Source organism: Melanerpes formicivorus, unplaced genomic scaffold, assembly GCF_026170545.1.
Source record: "Melanerpes formicivorus ecotype bairdi unplaced genomic scaffold, bMelFor1.0.p_v2 SCAF_23, whole genome shotgun sequence".
Taxonomy (NCBI): domain Eukaryota; kingdom Metazoa; phylum Chordata; class Aves; order Piciformes; family Picidae; genus Melanerpes; species Melanerpes formicivorus.
The window spans coordinates 12,752,092-12,766,486 of NW_027142375.1; the positions used below are offsets into that span (position 1 = coordinate 12,752,092).

The 14,395-nt window shown below is 37.6% G+C and overlaps 1 protein-coding gene across 6 annotated transcripts in view; it reads right to left on the minus strand.

Annotated features, from left to right (window-relative positions):
* PHF14 (PHD finger protein 14) overlaps window positions 1–14,395 on the minus strand; it is a 156,663-nt gene that overhangs the window by 69,631 nt on the left and 72,637 nt on the right. The window contains exon 17 of one of the 6 annotated variants that reach the window (XM_068152529.1): window positions 1,786–3,086. The exons of the other annotated variants lie outside the window; for them this stretch is intronic. Within the exon in view, the coding sequence (XP_068008630.1) occupies window positions 3,074–3,086 (13 nt within the window). The 3' untranslated portion in view covers window positions 1,786–3,073. Of the gene's footprint in view, window positions 1–1,785; window positions 3,087–14,395 lie in introns of those variants that run through there. 6 annotated transcript variants of the gene reach the window in all.

The window sequence follows — 14,395 nt, forward strand, 5'->3', positions numbered from 1 at the left end:
TAAAGTAGACCCTAGTCATAATACATGATTACATCCATAGTGGCATTCCCAGGTATTCAGACTAATGACCATACTGAACGGCATACTGGTTCTGAACTACTAGAGTTGTCCATCACCATTTTGAATACTGCCACCAAACTTCTTTCAAAAGGTGAAATACCAAGTGTAACCATCTGCTTTCCACAAAAAGAAAGGCAAGTGACACAACGACCCATACAAATGAGAGAGAGAGAGAGAGAACTAAACTAATTAATGCCAAAACAAAGAGTCAAGCAAGGCGCAGAATCCTACAAAGCAGCTGTGCTGGGGAAGAAACATATAAAATACAGCAGGAAATCACCTGAAGATATCAAGCATGCCCAGGGTGTATCGACAATATTCAAACAAATTTTAAACACAGTTGTCTGTCCTCAAAATCCTCCAACAGCAGAGACTACTCAGCCTTCCTAACAAACTTCTCTAATGCAGCCATTCTAGTTATACGAAGAAAACTTTCTATTGCCTAACCAAAATCATCTTGCTAAAATTCAACTTATTTTTAGACTGATTGGATTTGAAGAACAACTTCCCCCCCCCCCCCCTTTGCAGAAATTTCTCTCTTCATCTTCTTCGTATTAATTTAGGCTGTTTGAAGACAGATTCCCCAGACTTCTCTACACGAAAGAAATTCAGCAATTTGAAGCTTTTTTTATTCATTGATGCCCCCCCCGCCTCGTAGTCCTCTTACTCATCTCAGCCTACTTTGGACTTTCTCTGCATATTTCTTGCCAAAGTGTACAGAATATGCCAGCTGAGGCTTTTCCAAGAGTGAGATACCACTAGTCTTCTGAATATTCAGGACTACTTTCATGTGTTAAATGCAGCACCTCTCTTTGTACACCTCAGGTATTATCAGTTTAATTTATGACCAGTCTGTGTTCCGGATTCCTCCACACCATCTTTTTTGAAGATGTTATCTTCTAACTAGTTACCTCCTTGTACCACAATCATATACTAAACACTGATTTGACTTTTCCTTTACTGCACTGGATTGATTTCTTAACATTATAGTTTTGTTTTTATTTGTTATTCTAACACTGTGGTCTCTCACATCACATTGGTGTCACCTCCAAACGTAAGCAAACGCTTTATTCTAGCACCTAATACACTAAAACAAAAATCAACAAAATAAAACTGAATCCAGGAAGGTCCTGAGTGGAACCCAGTGGGTCATTTAACAGTGAGTCCATGGTAACTTGTCTACTTTTCTAATCAGCTACATATAGTATAGCAGCTTAATTAGCAGAATACCTCGCTAACTTATTTAGCAGAATGTCACACACAGAAGTATTTTTAAAGTCTTATTAAAGCCAGGACATGGTGCATTTATCATTCTCTCCTATTTAAAATACCTTGACTGTGTTACTTCAGTAACTGAACATAAATCACAGTAAACATCACTTTCTTTTTTTCCCCTCTGAACTCAGCATGATGCACAGGCAAACCGTTTCCCCCCCTCCCCCCTTTTATTAGTACAATGTTTGGATATAACTTTATACTTCTGGAATTCTGGACAAATCAATAAACTTTGCTTTTTCTTCTTAAACACATTCATGGCTTCTTAATGAGCAAAGTCCTGCCTGAATGTCTATTTCCTACTGGAAATTTATTCTTCAAGTGCCTTTGTGTGCCTTGCCAATACAGAACGGTAAGTATCTTTGGTATTTCAGACAAAAAATCTTACTCTGTTATCATCCCACCCCCTTTTTAAAACAAAACAACGTGTTAGACATCAGGTTAATTTTATTTAAGATAATATCCAAACATGAAATGCCCTGGTACGATATGACTTGTAGATAAGTATACACAAATTTGTATATTTATCCTATTACTTATTACAGCATTTATTTCCTTTCTCAAATTTAAAAAATAGTTTCAAATGGAAATGTGCCTTGAAAGATGACAAAAACTACCGTACCTCAAGAAATTCAAAGATTATATGTCATCAAGTTACAAGTGTGATTGTATTTGAGCAGAGTTTTTCCAAGCAAGTTCAAGATGAAAACGATGAAGATGTCAACACATTGCTACTGTAGATTTAAGAACTGGATCAGTACCATTTGTAGATCAAAACACTATGTCTGCATCTACCGGGATATATATGGACGAAGACGAAGATCTCAGCTGTCACGCTGTGTGATCACTTCTTCACTCCTTCCCCAACTTACATTAACAATTACACGTCTGTATAGAGAAGAGATAAGCTTGTCCTGAACACTGCCAGAGAAGTAAGTCAAGTGAAACAAGTATCTGGAGATACTCAAACTTTTCTTTTCCTCAAAAATTCTTCAGAAAGCAATATAGATAGAGTTCTAGTTGCTCGGGTGTCTGAAGTCAAGAGCAATTAGTTCATACTAATTAAGCGTAAAATCAATTTTTCCGTGGCAAATCTATTCCTTCAGTATAGTAAGTTTCAAGTGTTTCACAGTTCTCGTTATCACTGAACATTGGTTTGGTTTTGTTTTATCAAGGAAACAATCCTTTTTTTACAATAAAGTCTCTGTACAACACGGTGCTCTATATAGGAATTATTAAAGTGGATATAAGCAGAGCAGCAGGCGGATGGCAAACCGTTGCTTATTTCATTCAGTATCACCAGAGAGGAATGAATAATATTTAAGTCCCACAGGCTTCTGTCACTCTTCAGTGAATCCAAGCATTGCATAACATCATTTGCCATTCGAAGCACAGGGGGAAAAAAGACATTACTTAATAGGACAATTCTGACAAGACATTTATCCAGGGATTTTTCAACAATGCACATACGAAATGGTCCTGATTAGTGCAAAAAGGAAAAAAAAAAGGCAGGCAAATTAACTACCTTGTCAGTCCAAGAAACAAACCAATCAATTACATTCTATCCAAGCCTGACAAGCAAACTCAACTTTTTGTCATAATAAGCTTATAGTAGAGACAAGGTAGCTGTTCTCCTTTACTTTAGGTACTCTATTGAGAGCTTTATCCACATTTAAAAATCATATTATAAAAGGCTTCCACGATTGCCTCCGAGGATGAGTTGTGGCAGAGTTGTGTCTCATGAAGGGTATCTACACAGTAAAGTGATAAGAAAAAAATATTAACATTGAAAGATCATAGCAGCTCTGCTCTGTCTTATGAAACATTTAACATTACACTAAATTCAAGCAATGTGTATGCCCAGATCCAAACAGTTTAAGACACTCATACTAAACTTCTAAGAGTCTCTATGTGTCAAAACATTAGACTAAGTATAGCATCCTTTTAACTTTTTCTCAATACAGCTCAAAGACAGTCCACCATAAGACAGAGAAGGTATTTTTTTTCTTTTGTTTTTAATCATAAAAGCAACAATTTAATACAAAGAGGCTCGATTGTGAAGCCAGCATTTTCCTTAGGTTTGAAACCCAATGAAATGCACCTATGGGATTGACTAATTGACAAGCACAAATAATATGGGTACTGTGTACCTTAAAATGCTTGTTTTATAGAATAGCACTTGAAGGAAAATATGTCTTAGGATTTTGGAAGCATCAAGTAAGGCAGGGTTTCTTTCATAATGCACTGTTAACAATTCAGTACACAGAAAGATTTAGTCACTTCTGAAACAATGACTTTGGGGCAATAACTCAAAAGTCTTCACAGCTTTTCTTTCCTACTTGTACTTCCTGGCTTTTGACACTCTCATGACTTTTCAAGGATGCTTTAAAAAGATACATTTTAGAGTGCTGGTTCTCTATGTTCAGCAGACTCTTTAAAATAACTTAAAATACAGCAAATTAATGTCACTATGAAAGGAAAAAAAAAATCATGTCTTGAAGCTGTGCTGGCATATCAAATAGAAATCAATTTTCAAGGGAAGACCTATTTAAAGTCTCCATTGGACTTTTTATATTTTTTTTTGGGTATCTACTTTGGAAGGTATTAAAGTAGAATTGTAAATAAAAATGAACTCTAAGATGTTGTCACACTTTAATGAAAAAAAAAAACAACTAAACAAAACAGTCTGATGAACAGAAGCCATAGTGTCACTTTGTGTCCTAACAACAGCTCTTCGAAAGGGTGATGTTCATTTTGAGTGTAAGGGTTTTGAGTCCAAGAATTAGATGGACAGCAATAAAGCAGCACACGTAAATTCAGTTCTCATTTCATCTCTTACTCAGGACATGATTAGACTTTTAAATCAGGTGTCCTGAACTGCAAAAATACAGTCCAGTTTTGAAATTGTAAAGAAAACTGAAGAAAAGCTGAGGTGCTAAACAGAAGTACTTTTAACAGTCACTACAATCCTCTTCCCTTGGCAAGTGCAACTGCTTTTAATCTGATCACCTTGGAGTGGGTGAGGTTGACACAAGTGCACATTCAAGTGCAGAAACATGAAAGGTAGCATCAACAAACAATTTGAGATAAGCTCAAAATCCTTCTGCCACCTCTGTCACCAGCAGTATAAGTAGCTGCAACGGTACCATCAGAGTCAGGTCATCAGAATGTGACAGGCTATGGATGCCCTGCCTGGGCTAGTAAGGTTTGGACATGAATACAATGATCCATACCTTTCATGCAAGGTTTCATTTCTGTTTCTCAAAAGGAGTGTGCATAGATACATATGATTGTGTGTGTGTGTATATATATATATATATGTACTATATAATTAACTCAGATAACAATAGATTTCTAAATTATGTTAATATAAATTTTTGATTGAAACATATGCTTTTATTTGGGAAATAAACTTTGCAGCTGAATTAATAAAAGAGTAAGTTACATTTTAACAGTAAGTTCACAAATCAAAGGAATAAAGGACAGAAAAGGTTCCCAGAAGAAACTATAGAGCAGAGCCAAGATCCTAATTAAGATCCTAATTTTTTTGTAGTACTCAAGCAAGGTAGGGCTGCAAAAAGGCAGGCACCAAGTAGGAAACGTAAGTTAACCTATACCTGCTCTAGTGAGTCCTTTATTTCTTTGTATTAACAACCTATCTCAACATTTTAAAGAATGTTATATTTACTGATAAAGTTAATTTACTTTTTAAACAGTTGGATTTTTTTTCATTTCTACTTTTTAAGAAATTTGACTTAACATAATTTATTTTTACATGATCTAGGGTTGTCTACATCCCTCTCATCTCCAAAGTACTATTTAGTTAAGGAATCACTACTACCTTTGATTAAACAGAGCTCTAACCAGCAACAGATTGGTAAGACAGAGCTTGTAATCATACATTCATTTCTTAACTCATTAGTGATTATGGATAACTGCTCACTGAAAATTGTTCCTGGGACCTCCCACAGAGATGACATTCCTCCTGTTCTAGTCTCTGAGTCTCTGTGCTTTTCTCTCATTCCTACATACCATTTCCCAGCTCTCCCTCATCCAGAGAACTCCTCCATTTCTATACATCCACTCTAATTTCTACTGTCTGCAGCACCCAGAGCAGCCTGGGATGTCCAAACTTGCATTTCTAAGCCTTAGCTGGGAAATGTGAGTGAAACTGAACAGCTTTCTTTTCTGACAATTATATGGAACAAATATCATTTGGAAAAAAAGCATCACAGGTAACACCATTAGAGATGCTTTCAACAGGGAGGTTCTCAATTGCATATAGAAGGGTTGTTCTCTCTCAATTCTCCATTCCAGGACAAAAATAATTCTGAAGGCATATTCCTTCATGTTTGGGTACAAAGGGAAAGAAGCATGTCAATCTCTTTCACTGGTCTCCTTGGGGAGGCAGTAACCTGCTTCCCCAGTAATACAGGGAGTCTATGCATGTGCAAATTCCCTTTTCACAGGAATTTACTGCACAACAATCTCCACAGATTATTGCAATAATATCTACTGGAATTGCCAAAGGACTTCTTCATTTATGTAGTGGTTACTGAAAAGTACCAATTCCAGGCAAACATAATGCTGAAGTAAGTAGTTTCAATCCTTTTATTTTTTAGCTATTTCAACATTTGCTTTTGTTTCATCAGGTTAAATCTCTCTTCTCAAAACAGCTGCTTTTGGCTGCTAACTGTCATAGAATAGAATAGACCAGACCAGGTTGAAAGAGACCTTCAAGATCATCGTGTCCAACCTGTTTGCAACCGTAACGTAAACTCAGTTTATCTTCAAAGGTCTGCAGGTAGGAAGCTGCTTCAGTGCACATTACCAATTACCAGGTAAGTCTGTCAAGTCTAAAAATGTATTTGGGGAAGACTTTAATGAGCTAAGAGGGTAATCAAAGAGAGGAAAACTGAGCTATTTAATTATTGAAGTGGTGCTGACAAAGACCAGTTTTAGAAAGCAAGGAATCCTATCTGCCATAATCACCAAACCATCTGAAGTTGACATAAGCAATATGCATTTTCAAAATGCAGGCTGTTCAAGATACACCTCCTAATCCCAGGAATTAATGTGTACCCACAGCTCCATCAAACAGATGAGAGTTACAGAGCTCTTTAGCAGAGAGAATCAGACCCCCGAAACACCTGGTAATTACCTCAGCTCATCAGTACTGATCAAGCTATAAATAGTAATAAATGCTTCCTGAATGGCTACTTGCTGAGTAGCCTGTAAAAAAAAGTTATCTGCAGGACAAAACATAGCAGCATCTGAGGTACCACAGGAACAGAAAGGCTCTACTTCATTTTAATAAAGGGCACACTCATGGAGAAACAGCAACATTAAGAGCTTGTCACTGCACAAACATATTGACTGAGGTAAACAAATAAGACTAGCAGTGGTTTTGATTTTTACAGAACGCTGTTCTCCAAGTACTCCTGTGCCCACTTCAAAATAAGAACACATTTTCAAACTGTTTCAAAGCCTAGAAGAGGTGACATATCCTATACAAAAGATTAATATTGGTATCACCTACGTGAAATGATTCCCTTCATTCTGCACTGTCTTTGTGAGTACAAGCTGCTGAGAATCCATGAAGTATAACTTCATTCAATACACTCAATACTCTGCATGAAACCTACCTTTCTCTTTTAAGAGACTGCATTTACAGACCTTGTCACAACAAGGTCCTTGATGTTATCGAAGCAATTTCAAGATACTTTAATCATTGGCAAAACTCAGTAACTTGACATGAGAAATTTGGGCCAGGAAGATTTCAGTAACTTGAAAGGAAGGTTATTGAGTGATGTAATTTCATTTGGATGTGACTGAATCCAATTGATCTGGTTTTTGCAATGCGTATCTTCCCTCTGCAGCTGTCTCTATCTGATTCAAGGTGCAAGGACTGAGTATCCCTTTCCACTTCAAGCAAAAATCTTCCTTCCTCCTGCTATCATTTTGAATGAGCACACAACAGAGCATTTTCAAGTTTAATCTCTGTGCTCACTGCAAAAAAAATACAAATATACTCAGCTGAATGCCAACCCCTGAATTCAACCAAATTTTGTGACTGCTAGCACATTTATTATGTAGTTAGAAAAACAGGTCATAAACCACAATTTTTATCATCATTGTTATTCTGGGGCTTACATGACACAAGGTCATGACAGTACAAAACTAATTAGCAATCTCAACCTCACAAAATCACGTAGTCTTCACTGTAACAAACTGTAGTTATTTTGAGTGCTTAGATGCATTCAAAAGGTACCCAATGAATATAATTTGTGAACATGGCTGTGTATGAAATGCAAGGCTGGTTTACAACAATTTTAACAGTAGGAACTTCACAATTAAAGTGACTTTTACATGGTATAAATCTTAAAGAAAAAAAATATTGTGGTATAGATGGGGAGTTAACAAAGCATTGAGAAGTCAGAGAATGGTTTGGTTGGAAGGGACTTTAAAGATCACAAGTGAGCCACTCTCCATGGCTCCAGCTCATGTAGATTGCTGCCCTGCTAAACACTGGACTCCTTGTTTTCATTGCATTGGAATTAAGGGGAACACTGACACACAGACTCCAAGTGATCTACATGTATGAGTATATTCTTTAACAAACAGATTTTCTGAAGAATTCAGTTTTTCAACTTGAGTCCCTTTGTTCCTGAGTCAGGAAATTATCTTTTTCAGATACACAGGCAACTGAGTATTGACAAATAAAGTAATTGCCATTACATGGTAATGAAACCATAGCTGAATTAGGATGTGGCAATTGATGCTGCCAACAATAGGTAACTGGGAGGTCTCCTTTTTTAAGATTGCAAACTAGAATTTCATGAAAGGTCTCTGAGTTTAATGAATAAACGACTAGTAATTGGAATACAAATTCTAAACATTAGCCCTAACTCCTGCCTAAGAAAAGGTGTTGCTGCAAAAAGATGCCTTTCATGGAGATTCAAAAAGGAAACTAAGCCCTCAGTTTAAATATAAAAAATATTTTAATGACTGAAGCTGCTTTTCACCCTCCTCTTCAAATGACTAAAAGTCATCTTCCTTAATGTGCTGCAATGCAGGACAAATGGATGAGAAGCCGGATATGAGCAGACAGTGTATGCTTGTAGCCCACAAGGACAATGGCACCCTAGGCTGCATCAAAAGCAACCTGGCCAGCAGATGAAGTGAGGTGATTCTGTCACTTTGCTCTGGTGAGAACTCACCTGGAGTACTGTGTCCAGCTCTGCATCCCTCAACACATGATGGACATGGACCTGATGGATTGGGTCAAGAGGAGGGCAACAAAGATGACCAGGGGGCTGCAGCACCTCTGCTATGACGACAGGCTGACAGAGCTGGGGTTGTTCAGCCTGGAGAAGCCTCTAGGGAGACCTAATAGCAGCAGCCTTCCATTACCTGAAGGTGGCCTACAAGGAGGATGGAGAGACCCTTTACATAGGCCTGTAGTGACAGGACGAGGGGCAATGATTTGAAATTCGAGTGGATTTCGATTGAATGTTAGGAACAAGATCTTTACCATGAGGGTAGTGGAACACTGCAACAGGTTGCCCAGTGAGGTGGTTGAGGCCCCAACCCTGGAGGTATTCACGGGCAGGTTTGACAGAGGTCTGGGCAACCTGACCTAGTTGAGGATGCCACTGCTTATGGCAGAGGGGGTTGGACTAGATGACCTTTGGAGGTCCCTTCCAACCCAGACCATTCTATCAATGGAATGTTAGTACAAAAAGCCACGTGTAGCCAGGTGGTAAAGTCAGAAAGATAAAATACTACTAAAACTGCTCCCAGAGAGTGGAGCTTAGCAGCTCAATGCACCATCTCCAGTGTAATGCCTTTAGCACATGCTTAGTTTTTCTCAATTTCTCTGCTGTCCTTGTTTTGAAAAGGAACAGATGGGAAGTCATATAAATGCATATCTATCCTGACAGCAAAGTTAAACATTCTGTTCAGTTATTTTACCCAACAAGATGGACTTAACATACAAAAATGTCAAAGCAAAAAAAGCAAAAGGCAGTATCAACACAGAAATAAAAAAAGCTATTTTATCAAGAGAAATACACAACAATTTAAGGGCAGAAACTGTAATTTTTTAATAATGCAAAACCAAGACTTCTTAAATACCTGAAATGTCATTTCCAAAATACTTCTGATCCCCTAAATAATTATGATTTGAAATGTAACACTTTGCCTTACAAGAAAGGCATCTGGTACTTCCTGATACAGATCAAGGCTTATTCCCAGCTCTTTCTGCTTTTACTTTGTGAAGGTGAAATGAAGTGAATTTAGAAATTGGGAAAACATTTTCACTGCAGAATTAAGTTAGACTTTACTCAGCCAGCCTGAGTCTTAGGCTGTGTGTGCACACAAAACATGTTTGACCAATTAAACATGACTACCTGGGTTAAAGACCAAAAAAACCCTGTGAGCTTTCCTTTGGCAAGCTAACATCAAAAATGGAGCTAAAGCCCAATGGCCAGTCCTTCAGTGCTCTCCCAACATTTTGTATTGCAGAAGGTGATATGAGTCCTGCTGTAATTAATTTTTTTTTCATCTATACACTTCAAAGTTTTAAATGCTGTGAAGTATCTATAGTGGCAGGAACATTTCAGGCTGCTCTGATGCAGCATGCAGCCCAGATACACTCATTGAAACATTTGCTGAGAAACAACCCCACCATGGGTGGATAAGAAGCTGCACAGGAGCCAACAGCATATACTTGCAGCCCAGAAGGCCAACGGCATCCTAGGCTGCATCCAAAGAAGTGGGACCAGCAGACTGAAAGAGAATCTGCCACTTTGCTCTAGTGAGACCTCACCTGGAGTACTGTGTCCAGCTCTGGTGCCCTCAACACAAGAAGGACTTGGACCTGATGGAGCAGGTCTAGTGGGCCATGAAAATGATCAGGGGCCTGGAACACCTCTGCTATGAAGACAGGCTGAGGGAGCTGGGGTTGTTCAGCCTGGAGAAGATTCTGGGGAGACCTAATAGCAACTTTCCACTACATGAAGGGGGCCTACAAGAAGGTTGCAGAGATACAATACAATAAATTGGATTATAAGATTGACTTGATATTAAAAAAATCCTGAATAAAGGAGTCATTTTTAACTAAAAAATGATCTTAAAGTATATTTTGTCCATGTCAGTATATTAAAAAAGTCTAAAATAATTTGTTATTATTATTAGTATTGTTATTTTTTAACAGAAAAGGAGATGATGTAGTTTTTATGGGCTGGCTCTTTATCACTGGAAATAGATCAGTTCTGAAAAGAAAATCTAAATTTCACTCCAATGTCTAAAATTTTGGCACTCAACAGTCATCAGCATGCTCTAAAGGAGTTGCAAAGTCTGCATGGTTTTCATGCTGCTGTTAATGACAACGCAGGAGAAAGCAGCTAAGTCATTAGCTATTAATTGTTTAGTATCTGTGGAGCATTTAGAACCTACTGTGTGACTTCTATACATTAAAGTCTAAGCATGACTACTATCAGAGCTCCACAAAAGCAGCCATATTAGGAATTCTGTTTTCCCACTCATTTGCTTTATAAAGCACATGTCAAATAGTAAATGTGAGCTGTCCCACTGTAGGTAAAAGCTTCCTTTAAGTCTGTTAGCCTGATCAGTCTAAAATACAGATTCAGGACTAACAGATGGGTATTTTTCTTTCTTTTTAAGTAATTTCTTCTTCAAGACATTTACATGGATTTTTCTTCCCCTAACTCCCACTCCTAGAGATCCTAAAACTGTAACAGCTCTCTTCTGAGCTGCTGAGGTCTCTACAGCACCACATGGAACCTCTTTACCAAGCTGCTGTGTATCACAACCCAGGTCAAAATCTGTGATGCACTTGCTGTTATAACTGAGAAATGCAGAAATCAATTAAGATTAGGTTTTATTTATAGTGCAGATTGAGATGATTGATGGCACTACTGAAACTTATTGGAACACTGAGTGGAGAACAAAGGGAGGTGTAAGTAGAGTCTTATCACTGCTACAGTTTAAATACTACAAGAGAATTTACTACTACTTGATAACAAAGGGTACAAAAAGCGCTATCAGGGCTTTGGAAGAGGAAACTCCAGCTTGTCAAAGGAACTGCTAGGCAGAATCTTTCAGGTGGATGTCATAAAAGAGAAGATTATAGTGAAAGAGATGATTTTTGAAAACAAAATCTCCTCAGAGCTCTAAGAGAAACATCATTCCACTGTATAGGAGATGAGGAAATCCAGTAGAAATCTGGTTAAGCAAGATGCTTCCTACTGAACTAAATATGCAAGATGAGTGGTGGTAAAATTCAGAAGACAAAAGCCCAGATGGATCCAAAGAGAAACAGAAAGCAGTTGTACAGGAAGGCAGGTCAGAAAAAATATGGATTGGATTTCAATTGATATAATGTAGAATGGGCTGGGGTGATTAAAGTCTTTGTGCTCAATGCTTCAGTCTGCATAGTGAAAACTTGCTCACAGACTTCCATGCCTACCGCTGTGACATGGGGAAAAAACTTCTTTCATGCTGTTGGCGGTCAAGTCAGAGTCTGCTCCATTTCAATATATTCCAATCCACTGGGATTATCCATGTCTAGGAGGAGTAAGAAAATCGGTTTCCTGCCCTCTTATAGACAGCATCTGACTATTAACACACGAATACTAGATTTTTAAGTGGTGTCCAAGTCTGATTGATAATCAGTCTTGTTGTGCACAGATAGCAACATACTGTGCCCCTGATAGCATCCTTAAATTCAATAGTATTTGTCACAACAAAGGCCCTTTTCTTTGATTGATATGAAACTTTGTATTATACTGAAACCATGACACTATAAACATTCCACCAAATAAAAGCCAGAGAAAGCTATAAGGGCAAGCTTTATACCTGTGAACATATGTAAAGCGTATTTGTAGCCATCAAAATAAACAAACAAACAAACAACAAAACCCAGAAACAGCAATAAAGATAAAATAATTATAATTAAAAAAACAAACCAAAAAAATCCACAAACAAGAAACACCAAAAGATAGAAAACTAGTATTATTAATGTACATTTTACAACTCCACAATAAAAGCCTCCACATATTAAATATTTTAAGTAAAAGATTCCCAGATGCTTTCACAAAACAAAATATAAAGTAAATTGGAAAGGAAAAGGACACAAAAGACATTCAGCCATCCCTGTATTTTAACACTAAACCTTTTGTTTGCTTGTTTTTTTTCCAGAGACCAGAAATTTTTGCAAACTGATTGACAGATGCAGAAAGGCTAGAAAGATGTGCTTCAAAATGTATCTGATTAAGTTATAAGGGAAACATTTCATATTTCATTATAATTTCACAGTTCATTTTTCATTTTAAAATCTTTCTGAACCAAAAATGAGAGGTCTCTAAATAGGAAAGGACTAAGAACAGGATAAATCTCAAATACACAAAGCCCAAGATATGGTTTTCTTTCAAACCAGTTCCAGAGTCTGCAATATTTAGCATGCAATGGAGACACAAAACCCCTCAAATATAAGGACCAAGAGAAGCTGAAGCACTATTTTCCCCAGAGCTCTGGTGCCCAAGACAGAAGGAATTCTTTTATCTGTTTGAACAATGGAAATGCTACATCCATCTTATGAAATACCAAAATGAAAAATAACACGAAAACCATTCCCATTTCTGGGGCGATCAGAGAACATAAAAATACACTCAAGCTACTGAAAGTGGCAACTGTAGCAATATTTAACTGGAAACAGAGCTTTTTCTCTTTTCCACATAATCTGTTAAATATATTCACTAAGCTCATTGTCAGTTGACAAATTCTGCTTAAGGTGACATGAGTTACATTTTGAACCTTATCACTTTAACTTTAACCCACAAGCTTCACATGAATATTTCGACAAGTATTTATCAAAGAAAATGTACTTCAAAAATGTATAATATGTATTTATCAGTGAAAATACTGGGCTGCTTAATTACTGAATTTTATCAGTCTTCATTACTAAGGAAATTAATTAACACCTCATACATGTGACTGAATATAAAAGTGAAGGGAGCACGGCAATTTTTCTCAGAAGCATCTCCTGGAACAGTGAGGCTAGTTTGAAATGAAATACAAAGGTACTTTCAACACTGGAATGAGACAATATGATGTTTAAGTAGAACTAAGTACATACAGCATTAACTGAAGTTTCAAATGGAAAATGTCAGGTCTTTAAAATATCTCTCATGTTTTCTATGGAAAGCAGGGCCAAACAAAGAAAGTAAAATATATTTAGGTACCGAATATTATACACTTCAAACTTGATCTACATTTCCCTTCCCATAAAGTACTATAAACACCCAACAATCAAATCATAGAGTCGTTGAATGGTTTGGGTTGGAAGGGAACTCCAAAGGCCATCTAGTCCAACCCCCCTACAATAAGCAGCAACATCCCTCACTAGATAGAATAGAATAGAATAAACCAGGTTGGAAGAGACCTTCAAGATCATCGCGTCCAACCTATCACCCAACACCACCTAATCAACTAACCCATGTAACCAAGCACCCTGTCAAGTCTCCTCCTGAACACCTCTAGTGATGGCGACTCCACCACCTCCCCGGGCAAGTCCATTCCAATTGGCAATCACTCTGTGTAAAACTTCCTCCTGACCTCCAGCCTGAACTTCCCCTGGATCAGGTTGCTCAGAGACTTGTCTAGCCTGACTTTAGTCTAAAGACATGTTGCAGATGTGACCAACTAGCCAAGAGCACTGCTTTTTTACACAGCATTTTCATGTGCGTTCAGATGACCTGCAACATTTAAAATGCATAGCAAAATAACAGCCTTGTCCTTAGACAAAACTCTCTTAGATAATGTGCCAGGGGTTTGCATGAGATACGCTAGGCAGAATAGGAGGCACGATGACTACTGGGTGAGGAGAAGACTCATCATCAAAAGGACGTTGACAGAATGAGTGTTAGTGTAAAAGTTAGTGTATAACCCACAGCACAGGCTAGTGATTTATTTTTAAGGTGTCATTTTCTTTCAGAGAATAATCAGGAGGAAATGACAGTCAAGAGGAACATAGCAA